This window comes from Echinops telfairi, unplaced genomic scaffold, assembly GCF_000313985.2.
Source record: "Echinops telfairi isolate 266 unplaced genomic scaffold, ASM31398v2 ScPeMD7_5592;HRSCAF=6446, whole genome shotgun sequence".
Taxonomy (NCBI): Eukaryota; Metazoa; Chordata; class Mammalia; order Afrosoricida; family Tenrecidae; genus Echinops; species Echinops telfairi.
This window is the reverse complement of record NW_022109491.1, coordinates 43,165,968-43,184,607: the sequence shown is the minus strand read 5'-3', so window position 1 is coordinate 43,184,607 and position 18,640 is coordinate 43,165,968. Positions and strand designations below refer to the sequence as shown.

The 18,640-nt window shown below is 40.6% G+C and overlaps 1 protein-coding gene and 1 non-coding gene across 2 annotated transcripts in view; both read right to left on the bottom strand.

The window, feature by feature from the left end:
- The window catches only part of LOC101653723 (mono-ADP ribosylhydrolase 2), a 196,159-nt gene that overhangs the window by 64,639 nt on the left and 112,880 nt on the right, over window positions 1–18,640 (bottom strand). The window contains exon 6 of the mRNA XM_045295173.1: window positions 7,870–7,944. Coding sequence (XP_045151108.1) covers window positions 7,870–7,944 — 75 coding nt within the window. The remainder of the gene's footprint in view (window positions 1–7,869; window positions 7,945–18,640) is intronic.
- LOC115871438 lies at window positions 7,193–7,299 on the bottom strand. Its single transcript, XR_004047303.1, has one exon. It is a non-coding gene; the product is annotated as a U6 spliceosomal RNA (small nuclear RNA).

Below are 18,640 nucleotides of genomic sequence, written 5' to 3'. Positions count from 1 at the left end.
GATAGATAAATGGATGCCTCGTTTTATCAGTAGCCATTTCAAAGATTTTTGTTTCCTTTCCTTAGGATTGCTCTCTCTGGTCGTCTTCACTTGGAGAACATTTCAATTGTGTGCTTGACTTTTTTTTTTTTTTTGAAATCTATTCTTGAAATTGAAATGCATATATTTTCTCCTTTCCTATTTTTTTCTGAAATAAAACTAATAAAAGATGGACAAAGAAGTGAGATGCACAGCTTTCCCATCCAACAATGATCCTATTTGCTCTGCCCTAAGCCGCATCAGGATTCAGCATATTATATAAAGATGAGACGTGTGCTTGCCTGTCTCCAGGCCTGCTTTGCATAATTATGACTCTCAGGGTCCCCAGCCTCTTCTGTTTCACTCTTCAGTGCATCCAGAGACTCCACATTCCATCTTGCTATCTTGACCCCTTGGGGGCAGGCTTTATGTTTGCCTCTCCACATTCAGATTAGATTAATTACCCCCACAGTTTTCTGCCCTAATCCCTCTTGGCTGAGAGAAAAAAGAACACAAAAGGATCCCACAGTTTATATCCATTTTTCCTCATACAATGAATTCAATCATCCATGCTAATGGGAAGGGACCATTAGAACAGATAATCCAAAATCCACTCACTTTTCTTTAGAAATAGATCACATGATTGTGTCTCAGAGCCCAGATAATTAAGTTTGGCTCAAACTAATGCTCTAATCAATTTGCATAAAAATGGTCTGAGAACATTGGTAAATGAGCTGTTTTTGAACAAAAGCAACAACAATGCAGTTTTATTATTTGCAGATTACTAGTTGCTATTTTCATAAGGAAAAATAATTATTTCTTGCCTTAAAGTAATAAAGGCATTTTTGTGCATTCATTAGCTTTAAAGCTGATTACTGCTGATAATCAAATTCCTACTTTAGCCATTCTGAAAAATTTCTCAAATTCAGAGAAAAAGTTAAACCTATTGCTGTGTGTGCTATCTAGTTAATTCACACTCATGGCAACTTTTTGGACCAATTCGAACTGCTCCATAAGCTTCCGAAGGCTATAAATTTTACAGAAGAGACTTTCACATCTTTCTCTGATGGGGTGACTGGTGGATTCAAACTACGCCCTTCCAATTCGCAGTTAAGTGCTTACCCACTGCACCGCCAAGAGCCTTTCACTTAAATCTAGACTAACACATTTTATTTTCTTTTAGAAATCATGTTTGTTTTATCACCATCCTGAATGCCAATTAAAACTTACTTTGCTAATGTAAATTATTTTAAACTTCTCCTCCCTGTTGTTATAAATGGAATTCATTGTCCGTATAGTGTTCTCTTTTTTTCCCCCCAAAGATTTTGCTTTTTTCTCATTCATCAAAATCCCTCAATGCCACATCACTCTCTCATTTCCTTCCTGTGTATTTTCTTTCCATTCCTTCTTCTCTGTGTACCTTAATAATGACATTGCTCCTTTTATACACTAGTCTGTTGTTTTTCAGATAATTGAGGCATGCTGCGAGTTTAGGGACAAACTTATAGGGCAAGTCTGAGCCAAAAATTAGATCTATATCACTCTTAGCATATATTAAGGTGAAAGAACTGAAGGAAGAACAAACTCAAGCCTCAAGTTGCAATGTTGAAAGATTCTATGTGCAAAATATTGAAGATGCAAGAAGCATCCAAAGGAGATGGAAGAAGGGCACAGAATCACTGTGGCAGAAGTAACGCATTGACATTCACTCATTTCAAGAGGTATCATACGAACAAGAACTCTTGGTACTGAAAGAAGAAGGCCAAGCTGCACTGAAGGCATTGGCAAAAGTAAAATAAGTAAACATGCTCCAGGAATTGATGAAATGCCAATTGAAATGTTTCAACAAGCTGATAAAGCACTGGAAGGATTTACTCAAGGATAACAAGAAATTTGGAGCACAGCTCCCTGGCCAACAGGTTAGCATAGATCCATAATTGTGACCCGTTCCAAAGAAAAATGACCCAGCAGAATGTGGAAATTATAATATATATATATATATATATATGATATCATTAATATCACATGAAAGTAAAATTTTGGTAATGATCATTCAAAAACAGTGGCAGCAGTATAGCACCAGAGAACTGCCAGACATTCAGGCCCAATTCGGAAGAGAACAAGAATGGAACAAGAATATTGCTGTTGATGTCAGATGGATCTTAACTGAAAACAGAGTCAAGAAGATATTTCCTTGTGTATTATTGACTACGCAAAGGCTTTCAACCGTGTGGATCCTCACAAAGTATGCATCGCATTAAGAAGAAGGAGAATTCCAGAATACTTCATAGTGCCCGTTCAGAACCTGTACACGAATCAAGAGGCAGTCATCGGAGCAGACTCAGTCAATACGGTGTGGTTTAAAATCAAGAAAGTATGTGCCAGGATCTTGTCCTCTCACCACACTTATTCGATCTGTGTGCTGAACAAGTAATCTGGAGTATATGAAGAAGAACACGGCATCAGGATTGGAGGAAGGTTTAATAACAACCTGTGATATGCAGATGACACGCTTATTTTCTGAAAGTGAGGAGGTCTTGAAGAATTTTCTTATGAAAAGATTGCAGCCTTCAATATCGATTACAGCTCAATGTAAAGAAAACAAAAGTCCTCACAGTTGAACTGATAAACTATCATGATAAATGGAACAGAGGGAAGTTTTCAAAGATTTCATATTACGTGGATTCACAATCAGTGTTCATGGAAGCAGCAGTCAAGAGAGCAAATGAATCATTGTGCTGGGTAATCTTGTACCTGCTGTACAAGACCTCTTTAAGGCGTGGAAAGCAAGCATGTTACATTGAGGAGTAAGGCGCACTTGCCCCAACCCATGGTATTTTCAGTCTCCTCATGTGCATGTGACAGTTGCACATTGAATAAGGAAGACTGAAGAAGCATCAATGCATTTGAATTATGGTGCTGGCAAACTATGGAAAGCTCAAACAACAAGCAAATGATATTAGAAGAATTACCGCCAGAATGCTCCTTAAAGGCAAGGATGATAAGAGTTTGTCTAACATACTTTGGACATCTTATCAGGAGAGATTAGTCCCCGGAAAAAATCATCATACTTGGTAAAGTACTAAAAGAAGCAAATATAGGAAGGTCTGTGATAAGACAGATTGACATTGTGGTTTCAACAATGGAATCAAACGTAAGAATTTTGTGGATACTGTTTTCCATAATATCACTGAATTGGAATAGGCTGGACAGCACCTGACAACAACATGAGTGATTTCCACTAATCTATATCCAACCAGTAAGCTACATATGCCGCCTGTGCACAGCAGCCTCGACTGCGCCTTCCCCACCTGTACACAGGCCACCACTGCCACCACCTACTACAGCGCACACATCACTGCAAATGCATCCATCCCACCAGCCCAGGGGGCAAGCGCTTGGCAGGTCCCTGGCCTCATGCTCCACAAGCAGACACCCATGCCCACCTGACTCCCTTCCCTTCTTGAACCTACAAGAGCTGTGAGGCTCCTGGCTTGAGTGAAAACCAAGCCAACCAATGCTAAAAGCAAAACAACAACAACAAAACACCTTATTTTTCTTTCAGCTCACATTGCCTTCTTCCCCCACCCCCATTTTCCCTTTTAATATATTTTACTATTATTAATTTTATTACCTATTTCAGAGTGCTGGTGGTGTAGTGGTTGCACATTGGCCTGTGATCCACATGGTCAGCAGCATGAACCCCCTAACAGCTCCTCGGGTTAAAGAGGGGGCTTTCTACTCCTGCAAACAGTTAGTCTCAGAACCCCACAAGGGTCACTAAGATTCAGCCTGGATTCAATGGCAGTGAGCTATTTTTGTTGTTGTCACCCATTGCAAAATCCATTTTACTTTTATTAACTTTAGCACCTCCTTTTCCTCTTTGTTCTATTTTACCCACACAACCTAGTCTCTCTCCCACACCCAGCAGTCTATTTTGTTATAGAGACATCATAAAATATCAGTGCAGGTGCGTGTGCAAACACACAATCACGAAATACACACACATACACAAACATGAACAATACCCAATACAATGGACTTTTCTGAAGAAGAAAACACGAAAGACCCTCAAAATACATCACTCACACTTTCACAGTGCTGAAAAAGGAAACAGACAATAAAACAACAATAATAGGAGACCAATATATGACTCATGAGGAAGAGTGGATTATCTGGAAAGAAACTCAGTCAAATCAGAGAACAACAAAACAAATCAATTCAGTTGCTTCGATATAATCAGAGTACCCCATCCAACAAGAGCATTGTGTGCATTCTCTTCTAATGTACATGGAACATTCTCGAGAATAGATGATATGTTGAGGCACAAAGCAAATTTGATAAATATTAAAATATTGACATTATACCATCCAGTTTTTCAAACAATGCTATAAAATGAAAAACCAGCAATATAAAGAGCAAGGCCCCAAATCCAAATGCATACAAAAAGAAACAGATTACCCCCAAATCATTGGGGCACAGTTAAGCAGTTCTAAGAGGGTTATACTGTTGGCCAAGAAGTTGGCCGAAGGAAGGTTACCTGGCCCTTAAAGGAGTCCTGCAGCTCAAAGGTTGTCTGGTTTCTGGGTAGTTGGGCCTAAAGAGTTCCTTTGGGTACTGAGGTTATCTCAGAGCAGGACACCTGGTCTTAGAATGAATTTCTGTCATCTGAAGGGTGGCTTTTGGCAGGCCACCCATCCGAGCAATGCATGTTCTGTTGGCCCAAAAGGTGGAGAGTGTTTGCCACCAGACATAGGGGTAATGAGCATCCAGGGCCCGATTGAGAGGGGTATACCTCCTCAATAGACCTCCGTTGGAATGGGTGCTATGCAGAAGGAGGGGGGTTATCTCCTGCCGCTGAGTGGGTGTAGGTCAGGGCTGGCCGCACTTTTGGTCACTAGGGAAGTAGGTAGAAAAAGAGGAAAATTACACTTTCTGCTCACCAGCCACTAGTGTGGGTGCTTACCCCGTGCTGGGCCAATAGTCACTATCACAATTGGAATGCTGTTTTCAGAAGTTCAAAAGAGCCACGCTGTTAGGACATCTGACAATTGAACATTCCATTTTTCTCTGTTCTCTCTTTGTGATCAGCTTCCTCTTCTATCTGGCATTTGATCTACTTCTTTGTTAATCTTTTTTTTGGAAGTCTAGTTTCATGATTACTAATCACATCTGTCTCATGACTCTGATGTACAGGCTCTGGGTTACAAGTAGCTCTAGTATATACATCATCCTGCCCCACTACATACAGTCATTTTTGAACTGTGCTTTTTTGAGTATTGTATGTTGTCCTCCATTCTATATTTATTATTTGAATAAGATTTTTAAAAATTCATTAAGAAAAGAAAACCTATGTGGCATGTTTTCGAAACCTTTAGGGTTATAATAAAATATCAACCTTGCCTATTTTCATGGTTAAACAATCTTAATAAAGAGTGTTTCCCTAAGGGTACAGGAAGAGGGGGAGGGGGCTGGGGGAGCTGTTGACTATATAACCCCACTTGAGGGGAACAAATAACAGAAATGTAGGTGAATGGATATATTGGATGGTGTAAGATACAAATATATTATTTTATTTTTGTTATTTTATATAATATAACATAATAAGGATTCCTGGAGGGTAGGGCAGGGGAGGGAAGGGATAAAGGGGAGCTGATATCAAAGAGTTCAAGAAGAATGAAAATGCTTTGAAAAAGATGGTGGCAGCAATTGCACAATTCTGCTTGATCTAATTGAATTATGGATTGTTATAATATCTGTAAGAACCCTCAATAAAATGATTTATTTTAAAGCAAGTGTGCTTTTGAGTCCTGGAAATGTAGCTCCATTTGGTTTCAGCATTTGCTTTCTAACAAATCGGCTCAGGCACCTCTGCTTTCGGTGCTTCTGCTCATACTCCCTCGTTTCGCTCCCTCTGAGCAATGCTGTCATAGTGGGTTAAACATGGGGCTGCACTGCAAGGTCCACCCAGGAGACTCACCAGCCACCCTTTAGGAGAGAGGTGAAGCTGTTGCTTCCTGTAAAGATTTATGTTCTCAGATATCCTAAGAAGCAGTTGTACTCCGTCCTATAGGCCTGGTGTTGAGATTTTGTTCCAGATTGATGATACCTGTGTGGAGGTAGGAGTGGACTCAGACCTGTCTGTGGGATCATAGTATGCCTCCTCGGGGCTGTGACCTTTCTTTAAAAAATCCAGTGAAGACTTCCATCGCTCTTGCCCTCTGCCTTCATCTTTGCTTGGATTTGGTGTCTACTCTCCAGGGGCAGACTCTATGTTTCCACCACCCTTGGATCCACATGACTCTGCACCCACCAGCCTATGATCTCCCTGCTTCCTGCTTCTGCTTCATTGACCTGCAGCTACATGAGTCTAAAGAGGACTCCGACTTAGCCTCAGAGCCGGGGACTTGAGTTGGACTGATCTGGAATGCAGTCTTGATATGTTCTTGATATAAAGTTATTTTTATACATATACGAATGCCACAGGTTTCATTTCTCTATACAATCCAACATAATGCATAGGGTTGCTATGAGTTGGAATCAACTTGATAGCAAAAGTGGCTTATATGCTTCTGAAGTCTCTCTTTGCCATCACTCTTTGGGAATTCCGTAAAACAGAGTACATTTATGTTCCCATTGGAAGTTTTAACTCTTTGCCCTTAGATATAATGTGCACTCTCAAGATTTGCTTATAGGAAGTGGTTGGCATTAGTATATATTTACTATTTTTCTAAAATTGCTTTATTTCTGCTTTTGCTGTTATTTCTTTTTAATTTCAAAAGATTTGTAAATTTACTCTCCTGAATATTATGTTTCAGATTTATGTCCATTGCTATGATACCTTTAATTCAATAGTTGTAAACTTAGAACCGATAGAGTTCAAGCATGTATCAAAAACAAGTGAAGCCAGGCTGGCATAGTCCCAGTAATTAGTGAGATTTGTACAAACTGGAGAACAGCTGTTCCCTTGAGAGAAGGCCGCCAGAGTTCACATCCAATATGGCACCCTGCCGACACAGTCTGCCTGCTCCCCCCAAAGCAGTGACCCTAAAAACCAAGGGAAACTCCTGGAGATGATTATCCTAGAACTCAACAGCAAATATGAGGTAGTACTGTGACACTTTCTTTTTTTTAAGTTTTGCTCTTTTTGTTACTAATTTTTTTTTTTTATTCTAAAAATATGGAACGCTTCACGAATTTGCGTGTCATCCTTGCGCAGGGGCCATGCTAATCTTCTCTGTATCGTTCCAATTCTAGTATATGTGCTGCCGAAGCGAGCACACTAATTTTTTTTTTTGCAATAGGATTTTATGTATAAAATCTTGAAAGAAAAAAAATGCCAGTGCTTATGGAATGTACTCTAGAATACATGTTACACAAAGTCCACAAAGCAAGAATCAGTAAATTTGAAACATTAAGATACTATAAACTAACTTTTGAGATCACAGTGCTATGAAATTAAAAATCAATGATCAGAAGATCAAGCAAAATAAAAAAATTAACCAGAAATTGAACAATGCCTTAATTAAAATAACAGTGGGTAATTAAATTATATGACATTTGGATATGTCCTAATAAAACTGCTTATATATTTTAAAAAGTGATTTTCTTTGTGGGCACTGAAATTAATATCACAGAACAAACTGTGTATGAATTGACAAATGGAAATTTCATTCACTTTGTAAACATTCACTCAAAGCACAATAAGATAAGTTAGCTAAATTATATTCTGATTTAATGAACAGAATTCCATTTTTCAAAAAGAAAACCCTTGTTTTTGATATTTTTAAAAATGGAGTGTTTCCCCTAACAAGGGAAAAATGAAAAAGTAGAAAGGGTCTTACAACTTACCATTATGATGATCTTGGTCATACACAGAAAGATCTGCTATTTCATCTTCTTTTGTATTGTCATCCTTTGTAGTAACTGAGACAACAAACAAGCAAAACCTTTAGTTAACACAGGAAACGAGAAAATAAGCCAACTCTAGCACTAATAAGGTAGAGAGATATATGTCTGGGATGAGCTAAAACTTATTATTTGAAAACATAACGATTGAGAATTTTCAATAAGCTAGATTAGACATTCAAGCTACTCAGACACTGTAACAGCCATGCCAAACCGAGTGAAACAGATATGGATGATCACCGTGAGATCTATCGCTTCAAAAGAAAGAATAAAGAAAACTAAGTAGAAGAAGAAACAATGAATCCCGCAGGCAAGGAGACAAATGAAACCATCACTTGTCAAGTAGCCTGACACAGCATGACTCTGTTGTTTTTGCAAGCACAATTCTGATTGGGACAGAAACATCTAATCAGCTCTGGTTGCCCCATTACTGCACCAGAACCCACACTGGTAGCTGGTGACCAGAAAGTTTCTATCTTTCCCACACCTTTCTGGTGACCCAAACCCGGCCATCCTTTACCCTTACCCACATGGTGGCTGGCAATACCCCTCTTGTTCATTTGTCTCCTTGCCTGCGGGATTCATTGTTTCTTCTTCTACTTAGTTTTCTTTATTCTTTCTTTTGAAACGATAGATCTTCATCAAAGATCAGAGGTGTATCTGGGGAACTGGGAAATGATGCAAGTTACTTCTCAGAAACAAACTGTTTGCTTCTTGAGAACAGTGCCAGCCAGGTGTGCCCTTCCCCCAGGCACAGTCTAGACCAGCAAGAAATTTGCCCTGGCCTGGGAGTCCTATCGCACACACACTGTAGGCCAGAGGGAACTTCTCCATGAACCCCAGACACTTCTAAGCCACCTAGATTTCCTCCTATAACAGGCACCTTCCTGCTCCTAGTTGCTTTCTAAGTAAACAGTACTCATTTGGGTACGCTGCCTTCTGCTACCAAGCCTGCTGCTCGCAGCCGGCTTCCAGGCTTGCAGGAGCTCAGTACTAGGCAGGGTGCCTCCCCTCATGTGGCATCATCAGCCAACAGAGTGTACTTATCAGTACCAAAGCTCTGACCATGGCCTCCTTAGCAGTCAGGAATGCTGCTTAGGTTTCTGATTCTACTTGGTCCAGTGTTCTGCTTTCCTCTTTAAAATTTTGTTTCTGTTTCTCCTTTTACTTTCTATTTACAATCTTTTCTTTCTTCCCTTTCCTTCTTTGGCTTGTCTTCTTTACTAATCTCTTTTTAACTTATCCCTTTTTGATTTTTTTCTTTTTTAATACATTCCATTTCTTTCCCCCTTCTTTTGTTTCCTTTTCTTCCCCCCTCCTTCCTTCATTCCTCTTTTCTCCTTCCTTCCCTTCTTCCTTTTACATTTTAACAGTTTTAATAACCTAATTCATATTTCACATATTCAATGGTTTATATGTATTAAAAGAGCTGCATAATCATCACCACTATCAAATTTTTAAATATCAAAATCCTTTTCTTCTTTTTTATACTCATTATTACTAGATTCACCTTTCCTCATACCCTCCCCTGCCACATCCCTAAGAAAACTGTTCATCTGATTCCTATCGCTATAGCTTTCTCTCTCCTGGATTTTATGTAAAGAAACGCACCACACTACAGCAACAACAACAAAACCAACTACCGACAACAAGAACAAAATAAAATGGGGGAAATCCTCAATCCAAAAGAAAATAAAAAATATAAAAAACTAGAACAAATTTGAAATGTGTCAAAAGGGAAAATAATAAGATGCTAAATTTTAACCTAATTATATCCCAATCTATTTTCCAAAGCCCTCAGTCTGATAGCAAGTGTGTTAACTGAGTTCTCTAGAGAAGCAAAACCAGGGGTGCATGTTATGTGTTTACACATGGAAAAAGATTTACATCAATAAATGGCTCACACAATTGTAAAAATAGTGAGTCTAGTCTCATTTGTCAGGTTTCTCTTGGCTCAAAGAAGTTTATGAGCAGGAAACAGGATGATGAAGCAGAGGCAGTGGGGGCACAGGCTGGCAGATGCCAAATTCAATGAATGTGAAGCCAGCCAAATGAATCCATTGTTGGTATTTGCAGGCAACAAAATGGACATCAAGGAAGCAGACATGAGATCCAGCTCCAGCAGAAGGCGAGGGACAAAGAGAATTCAACTCTGGTCAGTCTGTCTTATATAAAAAGCCATACCTTCAAGAAAGTATCATCAGTCTGTGACCTACTTGATCAGATTGGTTTCACCCTTACCCAGGAATGTCCAATTGGCAAAATCCCTAACCATCACGGATAAGCCCTGATCAACTTGAAGGCTGTACATAGCTCTTTACCCATACTTAATCAACAAAAACAATAAGATCATGCTTGAAACTAGCATGATACACAAACACATGTACAACCCAAACCCAATGCATTTTATATGTTAGAATGAACAAAATAAAAATATTGGGGACATATGTACAAATAGTAATTATTCATAGCAATTACCAACCCCATTTCTGCAGGTAGTTAGTGGTTATAGCTACTATTTCTTTTTTTTATTATTGTGTGGCAGAAGGAATCTTTTTTTATTTTTTAAACCATTTTATTAAGGGTTCATACATTTCTTATCACAATCCATACATGCATCAATTGTGTAAAGCACTTGTACCTTCTTATACTACTCATTCTGTATTTCCTTTGCCCTGAGTACCTCTGCTGGCCATGGTTCTTGCCTGGTGGAGTGACCTAAACCTTCATTCCTGAAGAGTATTGGATATTAGTAGCCGTGTCAGAATTGGGGTGGTGGAGTTTACCATCAACTTGAGTCAAAATGCATGGTAGTATTAAGAGACAACCTAAAGAATCTCCTTACTCCCAGACATCGTCTTCTATACCCCAATTTTGCAATCCTTATCCAATTTAACCCTGGCAGTCAGGATCAGTCACATCACTCAAGAAAGTGAGGCAGAGGCACGAGGAGTCCAAAATGTCCAAGAGACAGCCTTACCTTCCAGGTAAGTGGAATTGGTTCTTTGTCGCTGAGAGTATTCCCCTCTTTGGGACAAAGATGTTCAGAGGCAAAGAACAGAGTTTCAGGGACAGGGAGGGAAAATATGGTGAGTGAGAGGTGCTACTCCCATTTCCACCCCTTGGTTCCATTCCTGGACCCATGAATCCTGGCTTTTGGAGAAATACCACCATGCAGTGATTGCTGGTTAAGAACATATACAACCTCCTGAAACATTGCCCAATCCTTGCAAGATGTTGCCAGCAAGCTGGCACCATAATTGTGTCCTTAGAAGTCCATTTCATTTTTCTATCAAGCCAGCTGATTCAATATGATGAACATGGTAACACCTCTAGATTCCATGAACACCTCTAGATTCCATGATAATGTGTACATTGCCACACCTTATTTATTGAGAAGTGAGTTCCTTTGTCTGAAGCAATGCTGGGCAAGATCCATGCCCGTGACTGAGACATTCTGCAAGCCCATGAGTGGCAGTTTAGGTAGAAGCACTACATACAGGAAAACCGAATGTGTATGCAGAGTAAGTACCCATCTACTCCATTAAGAACAAAATGTTACCTTTTTACATGAAGAAAGTGGTCTCATGTAATCAATCTACCACCAGGGTGCTGGTTGATCTCCCCTTCCCACCCTTTCCATCCTGAAGGAAGATCCCGTGTCTTAAACACAGCGGTTTTTGCTGCTGGTGCATTGAGCATCTGGGAGCATTCCCTTTATTCAAGTGCCCATTGGGCAAGGACAGGGATGGCTGCAGAAGGAGGATGACTGATTTCCAATGGCCATGTCATCCTTGCCAATTTGTTGTTAAAATCCCATTCTGCAGAGGTAACCCTTTGGTGAGCGTTCACCTGAGACACAAATATCACCCTCCCCATTTTTTTTGCCTTTTCAGATAAGTCTGTCCACATGTATCTTATCCATACTTCCTTCCATGATTTATAGAATCCTGCAGTTACTCAATTAGACAAAAATCCAATGAATAGAGGAGGAGGAAATGGCAACCCGATAGGACGCACCTGTCCAGAGCTCCTGCTGCCAGACCAAAAATTGGAAGGTAGGGTGAAGGGAACTGGGAGGTTGAGTCCAGAAATTAGAACTAGGGTACTAGCGTCTCTCCTGAACCCCTTTTTTGACAGTAATTTCTACTCACAAAGCAAACCAAGAACACTTTAAAGCGCTCTAGATCTCACATGCCAGCTGCGCCCTTGCCGGGAGCAGCGATTTCTCCAGGCTGACGCCTTAAAGGGGACAAAACCCCAGACACAGGAGAACCCCACGCAGCTCTCTGCGCTGTTGGCTGCCCTGAGCTCACTGCCCCCATGGGGAGTGGCGGTGGCAGGTAGCCATAATTTAGAATAGAAGAAAAAGCAGATTATTACCTAAAGTAGATCGTGGTATGGGAGAAAATAAGCGGAATCCAGGGAATAGAATTAATTCCAATCGGCTGAGAAGGAAACAACCCCCCTGATAAGCTGGATCTCCCCCTCTGGGGACCATCCTGACAGCCCCCAAATCAGAGCACATCACAAGCATTAAAAATAAATTAAAAAGGTGAAATATATATTATTGGTTAATAACTCAAACCCCAGTCTGGTTTCTCAGCTGCAAAGAGCACATAGGCGGGGGTCCTTAACATAAATCAGCATATGAAGTAACCTAGCTAAGGCATGCCAGAACCCAGGTACAAGGCCTGGAGGCTTTTTGCATAACAAAGACCCGCTGTAGCAAGTGTCAGTTTCAAACAGCATGAAGCTGCAAACTGGAGATTGTGTGTGACAAGTTAATTTGATTTTAGTCTATCTGGCCAGGGGGATAAAAAATAAATAAAAATAAAAGCCTTTGATCTAGAAGTAGGACACCAGCAGCCTAGATAGAACAACAAGCCCAGCTTCCATATCAGTGACTCTACACATAGCTAGGGAGGCCCTGCTGGCCCTGGGGCCCTAGACCGGGCTGTGGGAACACCCCGCTCTCCGCCCCTGCTGCAGTGCTACAATACAGCACAAGGCAGGCATACCAGTAAAATCCAGAGCACAGGTGAGATCTTGCCTTTGAAAGTAATCCCACACAGAACCTGTAGAACCCTACATAAAACGGGTACAGCATCCCATTACCTAGAAGAAGAGTTGGAACTCCTCCAGCCTCAGGGACAGGTGATCAAGCCTGTTATCACCTTACCTACTACTCTATTTCTTCCCCTCTGCATTCACTAGCATTTCTATCCTTTCCACTGCATTCAGTCTCAATGAGTTCAGCCAGTCTCAACAAGCCCAGCCAGTCTCAACGAGCTGGGGTTCTTTTTTTCTCTCTTTCTTCTTTTCCCCTCTTTTTCCTCCTCTCTCCCACTCTCTCCTATCATAAACCACTACTGACTTCTAGATCACTATCCTCCATTTAGGGCAAATCAACCCAAATAGCAGGAGGAACTCCAGCCCGCCCTCGGTGGGAGTGCTGAAAACCACACAAGGCAGCTGGGACAAACATCTACACTGCACTGCACTGCTGAGGAAACCTCCATTGGACCTCTAGGAGAGCTCATCAACTAGGGTAATACTGCCCAGCACCACTGGGTCCCTGCATCAAAAGAGCACACCAACCTGCCATTGTGAGGTAGGGTCTAAACCCTTTTGGCCCCACATACAAGTAATCAGGGATCAGCTATCTCTTTATTCTTTATTTCCCCCTTCTTGCTCACCTCCCTTTTTACCATCACAATCTTAGTGAACACAGTGGTTTTTATCTCTTTCTCCTTCCTTCTCCTTTTTCTTTCTCTCCTCTTTCTTTATTTGTTCTCTTCACTTCTCTCACTGCTTGTATGATTCTCTCTTCTCCCTCTCATTCCCTTTACATGCCACTGCTGGTTCCCAGACCCCTACACTCTGCCTAGGGCAACCCTGTCCTCCCAGTGGGCAGCCTGACTCCTAAGACAGTGCTCCACACAGGACGAGTCAGTGCTACACACAGCACAGCATGGGGTTAGCTATTTCTTTATCAATTTTGTCAGTTCTGTCTCCTTCTCCTTCCGATTTTCTTTTTTTACTTTATTTGTGTTCTTCTTTCATGTTTTCTTCTTTTCTCTTCTTATTCTAACTCTTCTTTCTATCCTACCACAGCCTCAGCAGATTAAGTTCTCCTTTCTTGTTGTTTTCTTCCTTTCTTCCCCCCTCCCCACCTTTTTTTTACTGTTTTCACTTTTGTTTGCTCTGTGCATTCTAGTTGAGTGTGGGTGAGTGGGTGTCAGTTTGCTAGACATTGTTGCTCCAGTCTGTGTCTTCCTATTTCTCTCTTTTTCCTCTTCTTTCACTCTCTTTCCTGTCACAAGCCACTAGCGGCCACCAGGCCACTCCCCTCTGCCTAGGGCAACTCTGAAGGCCCAAGTGGGGGAGCTCCCACCTGCATTTATAGGCCTGGCAAGCAACTGGGGAATTCAAGACAGTCTTCTTCCACACACCAAGCAGCAGGGGATTCTCCCTTACAAAAAGTAGGGGCATCCCCAGCCTAAATCCTGAGGCCCTACAAGTGACTGGGGGAAACGCCTGGCCACCACTAGTGGGGCTCCACACTACTGCGGGAATATGCACCCAATCTCCAACGTGATCTCTTTGTCTACAGTAATCCCCCTACAAGCTACAGAGCTCTACACCAAGGTGCATATACCCACACACCCTCCTCAGCACTCCAGTCTCAGAGGAAAACAACACAGGCCAGCTGAGGTGCTCCAACAACCGTGAAGCCTACTTAGAGATTGGCCAGGAAAGCAAGGCCCTTGTGGGCCCACAACAACCTGACCAGTGTCACATGAGAGGAATATCCAACACACATTCCAAATAATGGAATACTGGACAGTCAGGACAAAAGTGAAACCACAGGGAGATATAGAGATAGCTGGACCTCTCAGTACAGCTTCCGGCAGGTAGTTCATAGAAGAACTCATATGAATCCCCCAAGAGAGAGCCCAGCGCTCTTTGACTCAGGAAGATGGCTCTAAGCTCCTTTAAAATAACACGTAAACAGCAACCAGTTCTAACAGCTTCAACAAAAAAGCAGGAGAAACAAAAGACAATGCCAGAAGAAGTCATGAACCTAACGATGGGCATAGAAGAAGCAGATATTGACCTGCCACAAAAATAAATTTTCAAAATGCTTCTTGAAGTCATAAAGGATATGAAGGAAGCAATTCGGAAAAAGATGAGATGATAAAGGCAATGCACCAAAAGGAAATACAATAGTTAAGGGATGAAATAACAAAATCCAGTGACAAATTGACAGATCTTGCCAATAGGCTTGAGGAGGCAGAGAATTGCACCAGTGATCTAGAGGATAATCAAACAAACCTTAGCAAACAGGAAAAGCAGTCAAATAAGACACAAAAAATTAGCTAAAGAAAACTTGAGAGCTATGAAAAGAAACAATATTAGAATAATTGGACTACTGGAACAAGACACAACAAAGAAATCACCAGCAAAAATAGCACGGGAATTCTTAGAGGAAAACTTCTCCAGCTTAATAAAGGAAAATCAGGCAAGCATTCAAAAGGCTGAAAGAACACCAGCCAAACTGAATCCCAAGAAGAAGTCACCAAGACACATAATTGTCAAATTATCGAACTTTGAGGAAAAGGAGAAGATCATAAAAGCAGCTAGGGAAAAGCAAACAGTCATGTATAAAGGTACCCCAATAAGAGTATGTTCAGACCTATCAGCAGAAACGATGAAGAGGAGGAGGGAATGGAGTAACATATTCCAAAAATTGAAGGAAAACAACGCAAACTCAAGAATACTTTACCCAGCCAAGTTATCTATTAAGATAGATGGCAAAGTAAGAGTTTTCCCAGACAAGGACAACCTCAAAGAATACACAAAAATAAACTCAGCCCTACAAAAGATCCTTGAAAATCCAGTATGGGAAAAAGATAAACACTCACCCAGGGCAAATAAGAGACCATCACATAGAACAACTCCGCCCATAGGACGACAAAGAGGAAACAACCCCCAGCATAGCATCAGCTCAATAGTGGAAAGAAGGCAAACATAAACCACACACACAACACAAGTGGATAAGATAGGTAGATAGGAAAATACCCAACACAAAAGGTACAAGATGACATCACAGGGTCCACAGATGGCTATAATAACACTGAATATCAATGGCCTGAACTCAGGCATTAAAAGGCAGAGGCTAACAGACTGGCTGAGGAAACATAACCCATCAATCTGCTGCCTCCAGGAGACTCATCTCAAGCTTGCAGACAAAAGCAGGTTGAGAATTAAAGGATGGAGAAAAATATACCAAACAAATGGTAATGCAAAAAAAGCAGGGGTAGCGATCTTAATATCTGACCAAATTGACCTCAAGATACAGGCCATAACAAGAGACAAGGAGGGGCATTATATAATGCTCAAGGGAACAATAGATCAAGAACCAGTGAGCATTATAAACATATATGCACCTAAGGAGAGACCAGTGAAATTTGTGAATCAAACACTCCAAAAGATGAAAAATGAGATCACAGGCTCAACAATTATAGTTGGTGACTTTAATACACCACTCTCTGAAAAAAGACAGATTGTTGGGAAAGAAACTCAACAAGGAGGCTAGAGATCTAAATAGCACACTTGGATGACTTGACTTGATAGATTCAAAAAAATTCACATTCTTTTCAAGTCCACGTGGCACATATTCAAAAACAGACAACATGCTGGGACACAAATCAAACTTGAGTAAATTCAAGCACATAGAGTTTATACAGGCATCTCTCTCCGATCACTGTGCCATAAAGCTGGAAATTAACAGAAAGACGGTGAAGAAAACTAGGGCAAACAATTGGAGGATGAACAATTTCCTATTGCAAAAGGAGGGGGTATTGACCCAGATCAGAGATGAAATCAGAAAGTTTCTAGGAACCAATGAGAATGAAAATACGATGTACCAAAACTTGTGGTATACAGCAAAGGCATTTATCAGAGGAAGACTGATAGCAATAAATGCACACATTAAAAAAGAAGAGAGACTTGTGGATGATATGCTGACACAAAAATTACACCAATTAGAGCAGAGTCAACAGAACAAACCTATTAATAGCAAGAGGATAGATATAATAAAAATCAGAGCCGAGATACAGGAGAAGGAAAACAAGAAAGCTATGGAAAAAAGTAATGCTGCTAAAAGTTGGTTCTTTGAAAGAATTGACAGAATTGATAGACTTCTGGCAAACCTAACCAAAGAAAGGAAAGAACAAACAACATTTTCAAGGATGAGGGATGAAACAGGGGACAGACATTACAATGGTACCTAATGAAATCAAAAGGATAATTACACAATTATACTATGAAGGTATATACTCTAATGAATTCAACAATTTGGAAGACATGGACAAATATTTGGAAACACAATCCCTCCCTAGACTATCGCAGATGGATGTCAAGAACCTCAACAGACCCATAGCAATTTAAGAGATAGACAAGGTAATTAAGGGATTACCAATAAAAAAATCCCCCTGGCCAGATGGATTCACAGGAGAATTCTACCAAGCATTCAGAGAAGAACTGACACCAATCCTATACAAACTCTTCCAGAACATAGAAAAAGATGGAAAACTCCCAAACTCTTTCTATGAAGCTAGTCTAACCCTGATACCTAAAGAGGGCAAAGATGCCACAAGAATCGAGAACTATAGACCAATATCCCGAATGAACACTGAGGCAAAAATCCTTAACAAAATACTGGCCAATAGAATACAAAATCATATTAAAAAAATAATTCACCATGACCAATTGGGATTCATACCAGGGATGCAGGGATGGTTTAACTTATGAAAGACCATCAGCATTATTCGCCACATTGGCAGAAAAAATGATAAGAATCACATGATCATATCAATAGACACGGAAAAAGCATTAGACAATATCCAACATGAATTCGTGTTTAAGACACTCAAGAAGATAGGAATAGAAGGAAAATTCCTCAATAATATACAAGCCATATATGAAAAACCAATAGCTAATGTGGTAGTTAATGGAGAAAAGACAAAAACAATTGCACTGAAAGAGGGGACCAGACAAGGATGCCCCTTGTCCCCACTCCTATTTGACATCGTCCTGGAGGTCCTAGCTAATAACATCAGACAAAGGAAAGATATTAAAGGTATTGAGCTGGAGAAGGGAGAGGCGAAATTAACATTATTCACAGATGATCCAATTCTATATATTGAAGATCCCTTAAACTTCACAAGCGGAGTGTTGGGAGCAATGGAGGAATATGGCAGACTGGCAGGGTAGAAAAACAAACAGAAGTCTATTGGACTGCTCTACACAGTAGACAAGATCACAGAAGAGATGATTAAAAAGGGAGTACCCTTTACAATAGGCAAGCGCAAATTGAAATACTTAAAGATATACCTGACTAAAAAAAACAAAAGATCGTATGAGGAAAATTATAAAACACTACTTCAAGAAATCAAGAGTGACCTAAACAAATGGAAGAATATCCCTGCTCGTGGATTGGCAGACTCAATATAGTAAAGATGTCAGTTCTGCCCAAGGCACTACATAAGTTCAATGCTAGCCTAAATATGAATACCACCATCCTTATTCAAAGAATTGGAAAAACAGATTACCAACTTCATATGGAGGGGGAAGAAGTCCAGAATTAGCAGAGAACTCCTCAAGAAGAAGGACAAAGTGGGAGGGCTTGCTCTACCTGACTTTAGCA